At 51.8% G+C, this 15,668-nt stretch overlaps 1 protein-coding gene across 1 annotated transcript in view; it reads left to right on the forward strand.

Moving 5' to 3' along the window:
- Positions 1 to 15,668, forward strand: part of ANKRD24 (ankyrin repeat domain 24) — a 31,910-nt gene that overhangs the window by 8,147 nt on the left and 8,095 nt on the right. The window contains exons 3-18 of the mRNA XM_012804592.2: positions 2,395 to 2,464; positions 3,400 to 3,571; positions 3,649 to 3,737; positions 4,810 to 4,874; positions 5,360 to 5,417; positions 6,964 to 7,034; positions 7,187 to 7,293; positions 7,478 to 7,665; positions 8,343 to 8,371; positions 8,933 to 9,013; positions 9,145 to 9,252; positions 10,741 to 10,785; positions 10,872 to 10,970; positions 12,111 to 12,183; positions 12,429 to 12,547; positions 12,669 to 14,222. Coding sequence (XP_012660046.2) covers positions 2,395 to 2,464; positions 3,400 to 3,571; positions 3,649 to 3,737; positions 4,810 to 4,874; positions 5,360 to 5,417; positions 6,964 to 7,034; positions 7,187 to 7,293; positions 7,478 to 7,665; positions 8,343 to 8,371; positions 8,933 to 9,013; positions 9,145 to 9,252; positions 10,741 to 10,785; positions 10,872 to 10,970; positions 12,111 to 12,183; positions 12,429 to 12,547; positions 12,669 to 14,222 — 2,928 coding nt within the window. The remainder of the gene's footprint in view (positions 1 to 2,394; positions 2,465 to 3,399; positions 3,572 to 3,648; positions 3,738 to 4,809; positions 4,875 to 5,359; positions 5,418 to 6,963; positions 7,035 to 7,186; positions 7,294 to 7,477; positions 7,666 to 8,342; positions 8,372 to 8,932; positions 9,014 to 9,144; positions 9,253 to 10,740; positions 10,786 to 10,871; positions 10,971 to 12,110; positions 12,184 to 12,428; positions 12,548 to 12,668; positions 14,223 to 15,668) is intronic.

Raw genomic sequence — 15,668 nt, forward strand, 5'->3', positions numbered from 1 at the left:
CTTGAGCCCAGGAGTTGGAGGTTGCTGTGAGCTGTAATGCCATGGCACTCTACCCAGGGGGACAGCTTGAGGCTCTGTCTCAAAAAAAAAAACAAAAAACAAAAAACAAAAAAAAAGAAATTTAAGTCCTAAACTGAGAGATACCTTTAAGTTTCTTCTCTGGACAAGCCTGGAGGACTCATACCTAGCCCCAAAGCGATAGTAGAGAGGATCTCTACATCAAGGTCTCTATTTACCTGCCTCTGGCCCTGCCTTTCCGTCTTTCTGGCCAAAAGTGTCTAAGAATAATCAGATCAGCTCTACGCCAGTAGTGTCCGTGGAGAGGACACTTGGCAACATCTAGGACATTTTTGGTGGTCATAACTCAGGGGTGATCCTGGCATGGAGTGAATGGAGGCCAGGGACACTGTTAAGCACCCTGTAGTGCCCATGATGGCCCCCAGCTCCAGAGAATGGCCTGACCTCAAATGTCAACAATGCCTCAGGGGAAAACCCGGCTCTATGGTGCTATTCCATTATCTATTTCATTTAAGCAGTTGAGAAATAGAGGCCCAGAGAGGGGAAGTGACTGGCCCACGATCATTACTTCAGATATGAAATAACCAAACTGGTTTTAACTCCCCTGCCACCTGTGTGCTGTGTTGTTGTTAAATTCAGGTTTCTTCTCACATACTTTCTCTCTCCTATAATCCCAACTTCCCCCCACATCTGCTTTTTGTGAATATGCAGCATGTCAACAGAGTGGATGGTCCCATCTCTTGGAACTAACTGCTCTGGCTACCCTGATGCTACACACTCCTGGTTTCTCCTCCCTTTTGGGACATCCCTCCTCCTTCCTCTTTGCCGGCACTGCTTCCTCTGTCCGACCTTTAAATATTGGGGCTCTGCTGCTCAGTCCTGCACCCTTGAGTCACCTCCATAGCAGTCCTTATCTCTTTTCTGAGCCATCACCCCATGGTTCAGCCACCAACTAGCATCTCTCATGGACACCCACCAGGCCCCTCAACACCGAATGGGGTTTGAACTCAACTGAGCATCTCTGACTTCAAGAGGCTCCCTCTCCAAGACCCTGAGTTGGAGGTGAACAGGTCCTCTGAAGACCCATCATCCGAAGTCTACATCTCACTCCCTGAGTCCTGCCCACCCTCACCCCTATTGCTACCTGGCTTGCCCCCTTCTTGGATTCTTCCCACCCCCATCCACCCATCACTTGGTGTCCATATCCCCAGGGCCCAAGGCCCCTTCTAAAATACCACAGGCCACTGGGGATCTTGGCTGTGGCAAATGCCACAGGCCACTGGGGATCTTGGCTGTGCTCCCTGCTGTGCCTTCAGACCTGAGAACAGTGCCTGGGATCCAGTAGGCACTCAATCAATGTTTAATGCATGAAGGAATCAGCCCCAAATGTTCATCTGATAACACATTTGTTAAGCATCTGCTGTGTGCCAGATGCTGTTCCAACCACTGAGGACCCTGCAGGGACACAGACAACTGCAAGGGGCAGTAAGTGAACACACAGGGGAGTGTCAGAGCTGGGCCCTGGGCCCAGGTAGATTTTTCTTTGATGAACTGAGAGTCACAAGTTTTCCAGGCATTGGTCAGCCAAGTGCTTCGAATATAGTTATCTCTCTGCAGCTTCCAGGTAACCCTCTGTGGTAGGAACTATTTATTATGAAGCCCATTTTGCAGAGGAGAAAAGTGCACCACAGAGGAGGTAAGGATCTGGGCCCAGGCACATAGGTAGGAAAGGTGGGGGTGGGGCCCTGGATTCAGATTCAGGTTTGTCTGATCCCAGAGCTCCCTTCTACCCCATGAGCAAAAGAATGAACGAGTGAATGAAGGAATGGATGAACAAATGAATGAGTGAATGAATGAAAGGATGAGCAATGAATGAACGAGTGAATGAATGAAAGGGTAAGCAAATGAATGAGTGAAGGAAGGAGTAAGCTAATAAATGAGTGAATGAATGGGCAAACAAATAATGAGTAAATGAACAAATGTAGGAAAGAATAAATGAGAGAACGAATGAAGGACGAACGAAAGAACGAGTGAATGGGTGAACAGCAGCATGGCCCAGCGGCAATAAGCGGCTTAGAATGCCAGGGTCGGAGCTGGGAGACCTCTGCTTGGCCCCACCCTGCTTTCAGAAGGCAGAGACCGCAGCTGCAGAGGGTCTCTAGGAGAAAAGGCTGGCCGCGTGCAGGGTTGGCGACAAGGTCAAGTGGGACTAGGGCGGCGGCCCCTCCCCCAGAGCCCAGCCCCGGGGCTCCCTTTATTTTGCCGGGGTGGGGGGAGAAGGCGGGGGAGGGGGTGGTGCCCGGCTGGTCTAGGGGCGGAGCTCGGGGGCTCTCATTCCCCTCCCTGCGGGCCCCCGCGCCGTGCCCCTCCGGCCAGTTGCCGCTCAGAGCCCGGCAGCCCCGCCGCCATGAAGCAACTGTGTCTATGCGCGGCCACCTCTTTCGCGGTAGGGCCCGAGAAGGGGCTGGGGGCCGGCGGGGCGCGGGTCCCTCCTCTTACCTCCCCACCCTCAGCCCCGCAGGGCTCGCCCGTTCCCCAAACTCCAGATAGAGGGGCGGGAGAGGGAGGTTGAGGTTGAGGACAGCTTGGAGAGTGATGGATGAGACCTTTGGGGAAACAGTTTTGAGACAGATTGGGGACATTTAGGAGAATTTAGAGGGCATTTTGGGGGAGAGTTTTAGAAAAACATTTCAGAGACATGGGGCACAAGTCGGAGACTATTTTGGGGGGGCCATTTCTGAGAAGAGACAGCGCCACTTGGAGAACAGTTTTGGAAAGCATTTGAGGGATTTTTGGGGTCAGTGGAAGATGGTTCTGGAGAACATTTCAGGGATTTGGTGGAGACATTTTGGAAAGCATTTTGGGCTTCAGTTTATGGGGAACAGACTTGCAATTTGGGGCGACAGATGGCAGAAAGTGGTTCTGAGTTACATTCAGAGGGACCTTTTAGGGGTTCAGTTAGGGAGAATGTGGAGGGTATTTTGGAAAAGGATCAGTTGGATGTGGGTGATGTTGCAAATGTGGCTTTTCACTAAGGAAAGAGTTTGGGTCTTGGTATAGGGTCAACTTGCTGGAAATAGATGCTGGAACCTGCTCAAGGGATGGTTTAATGGCATGGTGCTGATGCTGGTTTTTTGGGAGGAATTGGGGTGATCAGCCAGGGGGCAGATTCTGGGGGGTACAGGCTTGCGGGGCTCTGTCTGAGGCCCCCCCCATCCAGGACCACCTGCCCTCCCAGCTGCGGCTTAGCCCTGCTGACCTCAGCTCCTGCCCGCCCTGCGGTCCCTGCCCCATCCCGAAGCCAGCAGTCAGAGGCAGGCGCCAGGCAAGTGCCCAGGGGCGGGAGGTAAGAGCCCAGAGCCCTGCCAGGGGGAGGGGCAGCAGCCGACCCTGCCCCATGCACTACTGGGTGTACCCCACAGAGTCAAGACTGGGGCAAAAGTGATGAGCGGCTGCTGCAAGCTGTGGAGAACAACGATGCAGCACGGGTGGCCACCCTCATCTCCCGTAAGGGGCTAGTGCCCACGAAGCTGGACCCTGAGGGCAAGTCTGCGTGAGTGCCAACACCTTGGGGGTGGCATGGCTGAGGGGAGGCTACCCTGTGACTGACCTCTGACCTCTGACCTCCAGGTTCCACCTGGCAGCTATGAGGGGCGCAGGCAACTGTCTGGAGGTGATGCTGGCTCATGGTGCCAATGTTATGAGCACAGATGGGGCAGGTATTGCCAGTGGGTCCCTGGGGGGCTGGGAAGGGACGGAGGAACTCAAACCAGGTGTCTAGACAGAAGGTCCAGCCAGGACCTGAAGCAGGGCCTCAGTGTTTCCTGCTGAAAAAGGGAGCTACCTTCTCTGTTCCTCCACTGCCTCCAAGGAGGCACAGGGGGCATTGTTAGGCTGTGGTGCCCAAGGACAGAAACTGTGGTTGCTACCAAATAAGGTGGGTTGATAACTTGTGGATGTGGAGTCACTAGAACTAGTAGAGTACTTGAGTTAGAGAAAGTAGCTGGAACAAGGAAGTAGCTGGGGCTTGGGGAAGTTTCTGAAAAAGTGACTAAGGTAAAGGAGCAACCTGGGGCTTGGGGATAACTGGAATCATGGGAGGAACTGGGACTTGAGGTGCATCTGGGATGTGGAAATATCTGAGATCAAAGTAGTATCTGAAGTAGGGAAGTACATGGAGTTTGGGGGAGAAGCTGGGTTTATGGGAGTAGCTGGTGTTCAGGGAGTGGCTGGGGCAAAAAAGGAATCTGGATATATGACTTAACAGGGGACTTATGGGAATACCTGAGATAAAATGCATGGCCAAAGTGAGTAGTTGGGACTCAGGGAGCAACTAGGCATGGGGACACCGCTTTGTTTGAAACTTTGGGGCAATACATACCTAGGCATAGTGGGTAAGAAGTTGCTGGGAATTTGTAGAGCTTCAAACAGGGATATGCTTGGCATGTAGAACAGTAAGGGTGTATGGATTATCAGGGACATATAGAACAACTGTGCATTGTGAGGGACAGAGCTGGAGCTTTGGAATAGTTGACTATAGAGAATAGCTAAGGACAGGAGGAATTGCTGAAAAATAGGACCTGTTGAGTAGGTGGGTATGGAGTATGGCTGAGATGGCATTGTCTTGGAGGGTCTCTGGCACAGGAAGTAGTGTGGCTTTGAGAAGTACCCTGGAGTTTGGGGACTTGCTAGACACAGAGAAACTCATTACAAACAGTTGACATGAGTTTGGGAAGCAGGTGGGAGTTCCTTGAGTATTTGGGGCTCTAGTAAATCTTTTCTCTCTTTCAGGTTACAATGCTCTCCATCTAGCTGCCAAGTATGGGCACCCACAGTGCTTGAAACAACTGCTGCAGGTCATTTCCTTTCTTGTCTCATATACTCCCTGAGCCCCAGATACTCCATTGGCTCCTAATCCTGAGTTCCAGGAATTCCCTGAAACCCTAGATGCTCCATGAATCCAAGTAGTCCTTCTTCCCTTTTACTCCAAATCCCCTTTTACTTTCCAAGCATCCAGATATTTCTCCCACCTAAGATATATGCATACTCTCAAGTACTGGATACTTTCTGAGCTCCCTTTCTCCCCAAACCTTAGGAAGCTCAGAGCTCCCAGCTACTATGTAAGCTCCCAGCTGCTTCCCAACTCTCAACTATTCCCTCTTTCTCACCAATTCTCATGAAATCAGAGTCACTTGGGGATCTGTGAAGAGTAGGGCACCACAGGGCAGGCAGGTGGGAGTGGGAAAGAGGCAACAGAGCCCAGGGGCAGATGAGGTAGTCCTAGAAAAATCAGGCTAGGAGGAGGGATAACTCTGCCTCAAATACCTTGTCCCCTCCTCAGGCCTCCTGTGTGGTGGATGTTGTGGACAGCAGTGGGTGGACTGCCTTGCACCATGCAGGTGGGTGCAGCCCTGTCCTGCCCTGCCCACTATGGTCCAGAGGATGCTGGGGTTAGGGGCTCTTCTACTCAAGGCCCTGGAGACCTGCTGTGAGCCTTGCTTCTTTCTCTTTTTATTACCTACTGTGTGCTAGGTACTGGGGCGCATCCTGTGCCCCATCCATTGAGCCTTAGACCCTTAGCCCATTGGACAGATGGGGCTACATGAGGCTCTGTCACTTGTCCACTGCAAGTAAGTTTTAGGGTATCCAGGTCATCTGACTCCAAACCACAGTCTATCTGAACTCCAGGCCTTTCTGGGGGCAGGGAAGGTCCCCAGAATTTAATTTCCGTTTTTTTTTTTTTTTTTTGAGACAGAGCCTCAAGCTGTCACCCTGGGTACAGTGCTGTGGCATCACAGCTCACAGCAACCTCCAACTCCTGGGCTCAAGCGATTCTCCTGTCTCCACCTTCCAAGTAGCTGGGACTAGGCGCCTGCCACAACCGGCTATTTTTTGGTTGTGCCGTCATTGTTGTTTGGTGGACCTGGGCTGGATTTGAACCCGCCAGCTCAGGTTATGTGGCTGGCGCCTTAGCTGCTTGAACCACAGGCGCCGAGCCGAGTATAATTTTTTGAGGAACTCTTAGGGGCTTTCAGGAAGGCCAAAGGTTCAGGCATCCAGCACCCTCATACTCATCAAACCCAAATTCCTTCCCCCTCAAGAAACGTCAGTTCTTTGGGAAACACACAGTAAAATTGGGTTTGAATTCTCTTCCGTTGGAGTACACTGCCACCTAGTGGTAGTAGGGCCTCTGGTCACACTATGGCAGCTCTGGGGGTTTTTTGTTCAGTGAATACTTACTGAGTACTTACTATGTGTCAGTCATCATTCTAAGTGTAGTAGATGCAGCAGCAAACAAAACTCCATATGCAAAATGCATTCTTGTATTTAATCAGAATGCGCCTTAACATGCTAGAATTCAAACACAGGGATTCCAGAGGCTGGGCTCTTGTCTCCCCTGTGTAGCTTCCTTGCATCCACCCTGGAGCCCTGTCCACACAAAAGTGGGAGAGATCTCCTAAAATGCAAATAGATGATGCCACTTACCTGCTTAAAATTCTTTCTTGGCTCTGTCACCTTTGTGTAAGAATCCAAAGGTCTTGTGCTTGATGACCTCCAGTGACTGCTCACATGAAGTCCTTCTTCCTTCTTTGAGGTTCTTTGAGGCTCTCCTTCCACTTCCTTAACTTCACCAAGCTCTTCCCCACTTCTGTCCCTTTGTCCAGGAAGTAACCTGTACTTGGTATACTCTTGCCAGCCCCTGTTACCTTCAGAACTCAGAACTGAGATCAAACCCCAAGAAACCTGCCCAACCCCAGCTGAAGTCCGATTCCTTTGGTAAACATTAACACTTGCTGATGAGGGATTGACACACATTAGGTACACTACAAATGCTGGTTGAATGAAAAAGATGAAATACATGAAAATCAGTGAAAACTTTCACTTTAAGAGGGAACCACAGCAGATCATCACTACCTCCATTCTTCCTCCTTTTTTCTTTTCCAGTGGCTGGTGGCTGTCTCTCCTGCTCAGAGATGCTCTGCTCTTTCAAGGCACATCTGAACCCCCGAGATCGGGTGAGCTTATAGGATCCTTTTGGGAAAGATACCACATTTGAGGTACACTGCCACCAAGTGGCAGCCCCCCAAGTATCCTTTTGCAAGGGTAAGAAAGTTTGGGACACAGGGTCAGCTTCTCATGCCATCTCATTTCTCCACCTCCCTACCAGTCAGGTTCAACACCCCTCATAATAGCAGCTCAGATGTGTCACACAGATCTGTGCCGCCTCCTCCTACAGCAGGGGGCTTCTGCAAATGACCAGGACCTGCAGGGCAGGTATGCATCTCCCCTCCCAGTTGGTCCATCAGGTACTGTATGACCTTGGGCAAGTTTCTTATCTCTCTGAGTGTGTGTGGGTGGAATCTAGTTGGTCTTCTCTCCCCAACCTGGCCTGGGTGTTGAGAAGGACCTGGGTTTTGGGGGATGTTCTCACCTTCTCAGTAGCCCTCTTCCCTCATAGGACGGCCCTGATGCTGGCCTGTGAAGGGGCTAGCCCTGAAACCGTAGAGGTGCTGCTTCAGGGTGGGGCCCAGCCAGGCATCACTGACACACTGGGGCAGGATGCAGCACACTATGGTGCCCTGGCAGGGGACAAACTCATCCTACATCTCCTGCAGGAGGCAGCTCAGCGCCCCTCCGCACCCAGTGGTATGTGCACACCCCACCCTCCACCTCCATCTTCTCCTAGGCGGTTTTTTGTCAACTCCTTCTTTCCCTAGTGTGAATAGTTTCAAGGTACCCACTATTTGCTGCATTCTAGAAGGTTCCAGGGCTCACTGATCCTACTCGGAGCAGTCGGGTGGTCTGCTCTGCTTTCTTGGGTCTCCTTTGGCTCTCCTAAGAATTGGCAGCCCCACTGACCATGTCACTGAGATGCTTTTGTGTTCTCTCTTTGTTGCCCAGGCTAGAATGCCATGGCATCAGCCTGGTTCATAGCAACTTCAAACTCTCGGGTTTAAATGATCCTCTTGCCTCAGCCTCCTGAGTGACTGGGACTACAGGCACACATGCTTGACTAAATTTTCTATTTTTAGTAGAGACTGAGTCTCACTCTTACTCAGGCTGGTTTTGAACTCCTCAGCTCAAGTGATCCTCCTGCCTCAGTCTTCCAGAGTGCTAGGATTATAGCACTGCACCCAGCATCTTTGAGAGTTTCAATCAAAGTCCCTCCTTTCAAGATTCTGCCCAAGTAGTGGATTTATACTTTGAAAGTCTTGTTTCTTAAGGAATTGGGAGCCCCCTGCATGTCCCCTGGGCCCACACTGCCCTTCCTAGGGCTGGGAATAGAGTACCTGACTGCTTCCCTCTGTTCCCTGCCCTCCTAGAGGATGACTCTGGCGAAGCATCATCTCAGGTATGGATCCTTATGCAGTGAGTGAGTCCACCCCACACACAACAACTTCCCCCTTTCCCTAAGCTCTGTGAGAAGAGAAGGATGAGGTGGATTCCTTTCCCAGAGTTATACCTGGGAAAATCTGTTTGGAAAGGCTGCTATCTCCAGGATATGCTAGTGGCATCATCGTGTACAACATAACTCCCAGAATGGGTGGGAACACCGGAGGGTGAGAGTGGAGGGGCCAAATCATGGGGATGGGGCTGTCAGGGAAGGAACTGGTCTTGTCTCTTCCCCTCTCCCAGTTCTATAGCATCTCAGCTCCACAGGGACGGAAAAATAAAACTTATGAGTGATCTTGTTTAATTGGGGAAAGTACTGAGGCAAAAAAGGAGGCAGAGAGTAAAGCATAAGATAAGCATAAGATCTGGAACTCTCAGGGATGAAGGACCAGAAGGCAGGGACTCACTCAGGCTTCACAGGAAGTCAGGGGAGCTAGCTGGATTGGTTTATTTGGGTGGGTGGGAAGCTGGTGTGGCTTCCATGGGCTCCCTTCACTCTGTCCCCACTCCCCACCCCCAGAACTCTGTGTCTAGCCATGAAAAGCGAGGGGCTCCCAAGAAGCGGAAGGCGCCCCAACCTCCTGCCAGCATCCCTATGCCGGTGAGATGCCCTGGCCTGGGGGTGGTGGTGGAATGAGAAGCCCTCAGGTAGGGGAATAGGAGTGCTGGCTCAGACACAGAATGGGGTACCTCTGGGCCTCTTCTAAAGGTGGTGGGTGGGGAGGGGAACAGGATGATCGAGATGCCTATGAAGAGATTGTGAGGCTGCGGCAGGAGAGGGGCCGCCTCCTACAGAAGATCCGGGGCCTGGAACAGCACAAGGAACGAAGGAAGCAAGAGGTTAGAGGCTTAGCCCCAGGCATGGGTGGGGCAAAGTCTTCCCCTACCTTTCCAACAACCTTCCTGCTCTCCCTCCTCACTCTGCTCCAGACACATGGGCCTCCCTGCTTGGCCTCCAACATGGCCAACCACATGGCCAACCTGCCCCAGAGCCTTTGCATGGGCTGTGTTCTTTGCTCTTTCCTCAGATGTCCCAATGCATCCCTCTCTCACCTACTTTAAACAATAGGCCCCTTGTCAAAGACCAGCCCCCCCATCTACTTCATTTCAAATTATAATTATATACCCACTCCCTAGTTCTCTTTATTTCCATTTTCAGTGCACTGCTATTGCATGTGCATATATTTTATTCATATCTGCCCATTCATATAAGCCTGTGAGGACAGGCATGGTTGTCCGTGCCTGGCTCACATTAGATGCTTGATAAATATGTATTGGATGAAGGAATATTCAAGTGAGTGAGTGAATGAATGAATTAGTGGCCAAAAAACGGTCTGCCCCAAAGTTGACATTTGGTAAAAACTTGAGGCTCGGCACCTGTGGCTCAAGCGGCTAAGGCGTCAGTCACATACACCTAAGATGGCGGGTTCATATCCCCAGCCCGGGCCCGCCAAGCAACAATGATGGCTGCAACCAAAAAAATGACCAGGTGTTGTGGCGGGCGCCTGTAGTCCCAGCTACTTGGGAGGCTGAGGCAGGAGACTCGCTTGAGCCCAGGAGTTGGAGGTTGCTGTGAGCGTGATGCCATGGCACTCTACCCAGGGGGATAGCTTGAGGCTCCATCTCAAAAAAAAAAAACTTGAATGAGTTCAGGTACAGTGGCAGGTACCTATAGTTATAGCTACTTGGGAAGCTGAGGCAGGAGGATCACTTGTACCCAAGAGTTTGAAGCTGTAGTGAACTGCACTCCAGACTGGGCGACAGGATAAGACTCTGTTTTTGTTAAAACAAAACAACCAACCTGAGGAAGAGTGAGACCCTGTCTTTACTAAAAATAGAAAAACTAGCCAATCATTGTGTTGAGCACCTATAGGCCCAGCTACTTGGGAGGCTGAGGCAAGAGATTGCTCAAGCCCAAGAGTTTGAGGTTGCTGTGTGCTATGACACCATGGCAACTCTACTGAGGGTGACATAGTGAGACTCTATCTCAAAAAAAGACAAAAAAACAAAACCAAAAAAAAACCTTATTGTGTGAATGAGTGAACAGAATGGTGTATAGCACACAGAAGGCACTCAGTAAGTACTCGGTAAGGAGTGAGCAGGCAGAATGATGCTTGGTACACAGTAGACACTCAGTTAATACTTAGTAATGGTGGGCAAGCAGAATCATGTCTAGCACACAGTGGTGCTCAATAAATCCATGTGGCATGAGTGAGTGGTGAGTGGGCAGTAGGGACATCTGGGGGTTGAATGGAGACTGCAAAGCAGGTAGTAGGACAAGGGGCCCTTGTCCAGGTCTGAACTTTTGTCCCCTCTTCTCCCCTTCAGCCACCAGAGGGGGAAGCCAGCTCCCTGCACAGCCTGGAGAGGCAGGTAGGCAGAAAGCGGGGTCAGGGCCAGCCTCCATGTGTCCAGCATGTCCCTTGGGAGCTGGCTGAGCTGCCACTGCCTGATCCCAGGTGCAAGAGCTGCAGCAGCTGCTGGCAGAGAAACAAGAGGAGAAAGAGAGCCTGGGTCGTGAGGTGGAAAGTTTGCAGAGCCGGCTATCCCTCCTGGAGGTAGGAGCAGAGGCCAGGCAGAGGGTGAAGAGAGAGGAACTTCTGCTGCAGTGGCATGATAACCACCCCAGTACACAGTGTCACATGTATGCATGTGTGCACAATAGACACACGAACCCGCAATCACACTGAGAGGCAAATTCACAAATATACACACATATACTGGACACTTCTCCAAACACATTTATGTGCAGAGATGGGCAACCATGCTCCACACAAGGTTGTACACAAACAACAGTGAGCACACTCACAAAGGAACAGTTTACAAGTGCATAAGAAGCATATCTGTGAACACATCATCTCACACACGCATACATCATACCTTTGTGTGCACACGTATGCCAGACAAACCTTTCTCATGCAATCACACCCACAGACAACATGCCTATATGTACATGCACACAGAGCATCTCGAAACACATAATTACATAAACATATACTTACAACCATATTCATACACACACATAAGCATGGACACATTCAAAACAATCTATACACACAACAACAGACTAAAACATAAGTATGGCCTGGCACTGTGACTCATGCCTATAACCCCAGCACTTTGGGAGGCCAAGACAGGAGGATTGAGGCCAGGAGTTTGAGACCAGCCTGGGCAATAAAATAAAACAAAACACAAGCATGTAATTACACATAACCACAAGAACACAAACACAGGAAAAGAGAGACTACGGCACACACCCACAAAACAACATGCACACCTATAATCACAACTATACCTGCACCAAGCCATCTGCGTGTGGAGTGGATGGATAGTGTGGGCACCCACTCTTGCACAGACAAGCACACATAACCACACCCTGCACCAGGCTCCCCTCCCCTGGAGAAATGCTCACTCCAGATATACCAGGAAATTGGGGGATGCAGGAAAATGCCATATATCTGATACAGGTTTAACATCCAAAATATATGAAAAACAAGTCCTGCAAATCGATAGCCAAAAAACCAAATAACCCTGTTAAAAGTGGGTGGAAGACATAGTAGGCACTCAGCAAATACATGTAGGCCAAACACAGCTAGTCTGATACTTAGGAACAGCTCAGACCACTCTGGAGTCTTGAGTGGGGGACATACAGGGAAGGGGAGCAGGACCCCAAGTCAGACTCTGCTGCTCACCCTTAGAATGAACGGGAGAACACCAGCTATGATGTGTCCACACTGCAAGATGAGGAGGGTGAGGTGCCTTACTTCCCAGGTGAGCTGCCATTCCCGTCCACACCCACCTACACCCCCACACACCTTGTCCCCAGGGCCCTAGGAGACAGAGATTTGACCTACAGGTGTGGGAGAATTTAAAGCTGGGAGGGAATTTGCGCTCAGCTGTTTTTTTATCCCATTTGCCGGAGCCTTTCCTGGGTGCCCTGATCCACCACTGTTGACCCCAGCTCCTGTGTCTGCTGGGGCTGGGACCCTGGGTCCTGACTCTATGTTCCCCTCCAGGGGCCGAGATGCTGCTGTCCAGGCGGCTAAGCCAATCAGCCCAGGAGTGCTTGGCCTCCCTGCAAGAGCAGGTGGCTGCTCTCACCAGACAGAACCAGGAACTCATGGAGAAGGTTCAGGTGGGACAGGCCAGGGGACAGATCTGAGGAGCTGAGGATTGGGGTGGGCAGGAAAGGTGGGGAGGCTGCCTTGTGCCCCTATGTCCACTTCAAACTCATCCCGACTGCCTCCCCTGCCTAGATCTTGGAGAACTTTGAGAAAGACGAGATGCAGATGGAGTTGAATGGCTCTGCTGAGGTCATCCCTCTAGCCCTGTATGACTCTCTCCGGGCTGAGTTTGACCAGCTGCGCAAGCAGCATGCGGAGGCCCTGCAGGCGCTGAGGCAACTGGAGGCACGAGAGGTCTTTGGGGAAGAAGAGGCAGCCTGTGGGGAGGGCAAGAGTATAGGAACCACTACCACCAAAAACGGGCCAACAGACTTGGAGCTAAATGGCTTTGCAACTCTGGAAACCAAAGTTAATGGAACTGAGGAGACAGATGAGGAGACTGCAGGAGTTGAAATCACAAAAGTCAGGACTTTGGAAGCTGCATCTGTGGGAATCAAGGCCACAGAAACAAAATCCAATGGGACTGAGGTCATAGAAATGAAGGCTACAGAAGGGGAAGAAAACACTGAAACTAAGACCATGGGAGCTGAGGCCACTGGAGTGGAGGCCACAAATACAAAAGCAGAAAAGCCAGACATGCAGACCAATGGAGAGGGTCCTGGGGAGGCAGAGCTCACACCTACAGAGACCACAAACATGGAGGCCGCAGACTCTAGGTCCACAGATGCGGATGTCCTGGGAGTAGAAGCCACAGATGCAGGGAACATGGGGGTAGAGGCCACAGCCCAGGGAGTTTCTGCTAGCCCTGTCCTTCACCCTGGTGCTGCTGAGGCCTCGGAAAAGCTGCAAGCAGAGCTGGAGACCAGGATTCGTGGCTTGGAGGAGGCGCTCCGGCAGCGGGAGCGGGAGGCGGCCACGGAGCTGGAGGCAGCCCGTGGAAAGTGCGAGGCTGCGGAGGCGGAGGCGGGCCGGCTGCGGGAGTGGATGCGTGAGGCCAAGAACAGCGGGACCAGCGGAGGCAGCGGTAGCGATGTGTCCCAGCTGCGGGCGGCCCTGGAGCAGGCCCGGGAGGATCTCCGAGATCGGGACGCTCGCCTACGGGAACTGGAGGCGGCCACAGCCTGGCTCGACGAGGCCCGGGCTGGCCGGCTGCTGGCCGAGGAGGAGGCCCGGGGCCTGCGGGCAGAGCTGGCTCGGCGGGAGGAGGTGCGGCTGGAGCAGAGCCGGGAGCTGGCGGCACTACGGGAGCAGCTGGCCACAGCCACTGCCACAGGGGAGCAACAACGGGCTGCAGCTGCTGAGCTGGGCCGCAAACGGGATGCAGCTGAGGCCCGGGCCGCTGAGCTGGCCGCAGCCTGCGAGGAGGCCCGGAGGGGGCTGGCAGAGCTGCGCGAGGCTTCCGAGGCCCTCCGCCAGTCTGTCGTGCCAGCCTCTGAGCACCTCCGGCTGCAGGAGGAGGCCCTTGAACTGCGTGGCCGGGCAGCCAGTCTGGAGCAGGAGGTGGTGGCCACAGGCAAGGAGGCGGCCCGACTTCGGGCAGAGCTGGAACGTGAGCGTGTAGGCAGTGTGGCACTCTCAGAGCATGAGCGTATAGTGGGCGCTCTGCAGGCTGACGTGGCCCGGCTGGAGGGGCAGCTGGAGGAGCTGGGGCGGCAGCATGAGAGGACCAGTGCCGAGGTCTTCCAGGTGAGCATGGCGGGCCCCCCACCCAGGTCACCCAGGGGTGACTTGGTGGCCTGTTTTGATCTGTACCTGAGGGATGTTTCAACCCTATGGGCATTAATTAAACATGTTTGACTCCACCAGTGTTTCCAGGTGGACGTTTGACCTGGTGTTCAGCTTGTTTTCACCTTTTATTTTTATTTATTTATTTTTTTTTTTTAGAGACAGAGTCTCAGTTTGTCAGCCTTGGTAGAGTGCTGTAGCATCACAGCTCAGAGCAACCTCTAGCTCTTGGGTTTAGGCGATTCTCTTGCCTCAGCCTCCCGAGTAGCTGGGCCTATAGGTGCCCTGTTTCCACCTTTTAACCACTCTTTGGCCAAAGACTGATCCCATCATTTTTTTAAATGATTAACTACTTTTAGGGATCTGTTTATAAAACAGACCCTTCTTCTATCTCAAGTTTGGGACGAGGTTCTCATAGACTTTCTTCTATTTTATTTATTTATTTATTTATTTGAGACAGAGTCTCACTATTTTGCCCTCAGTAGAGTGCCGTAGCCTCACAGCTCACAGCAGCCTCCAACTCTTGGGCTTAGGCAATTAATTCTCTTGCCTCAGCCTCACAAGTAGCTGGGACTACAGGCCCCAGCCACAATGCCTGGCTATTGTTTTTTGTTGTAGTTGTCATTGTTGTTTGGCAGCCCCGGGCTGTTTTGGAACCTACCAGCTCTGGTGTATGCGCTGAGCTACAGGCGTCAACCCTGAACAGGAATTTTTTTGTTGTTGTTGTTGCTGCAGTTTGGCTGGGGCCGGGTTCTAACCCACCACCCTTGATATATGGGACAGGCGACTGAGTACCCACTGAGCCACAGGCACCACCCAACAGGGATGTTTTTTACCTCATTATTTTCAACCCAGTGAACTCTGATGTTGAGGGGTTTTTTTGTTTTTGTTTTTTAACCCAGAAAATATTTGTTGTCTCTGTTGGTGGAACTTTTTTTTTCCTTTGGAGATAGAGTCTCACTTTTTGGCCCTTGATAGAGTGCTGTGGTGTCCCAGCTCACAGCAACGTCAAACTCTTAGGGTCCAGTGATCCTCTTGCCTCAGCTTCCCAAGTGGCTGGGACTACAGGTGCCTGCCACAATGCTCAGCTATTTTTAGAGGCGGAGTCTTGCTCTTGCTCAGGCTAGTCTTCAAACTGTGAGCTCAGACAATCCACCCGCCTTGGCCTCCCAGAGTGCTAGGATTATAGGCATGAGCCACTGTGCTGGGCCCCAAATCTTGATATTTTTGTGAAAATGCAGTCATTCACTTTTTTTTTTTGGTAGAGACAGAATCTCACTTTATCATCCTCAGTAGAGTGCCATGGTGTTAGACAGCTCACAGCAACCTCTAACTCCTGGGCTTAGGCGATTCTCTTGCCTCAGCCTCCCCAGTAGCTGGGACTACAGGCACCCGCCACAACACCTG

Source organism: Otolemur garnettii, unplaced genomic scaffold (assembly GCF_000181295.1).
Source record: "Otolemur garnettii isolate 467f Iridium unplaced genomic scaffold, OtoGar3 scaffold00029, whole genome shotgun sequence".
NCBI lineage: Eukaryota > Metazoa > Chordata > Mammalia > Primates > Galagidae > Otolemur > Otolemur garnettii.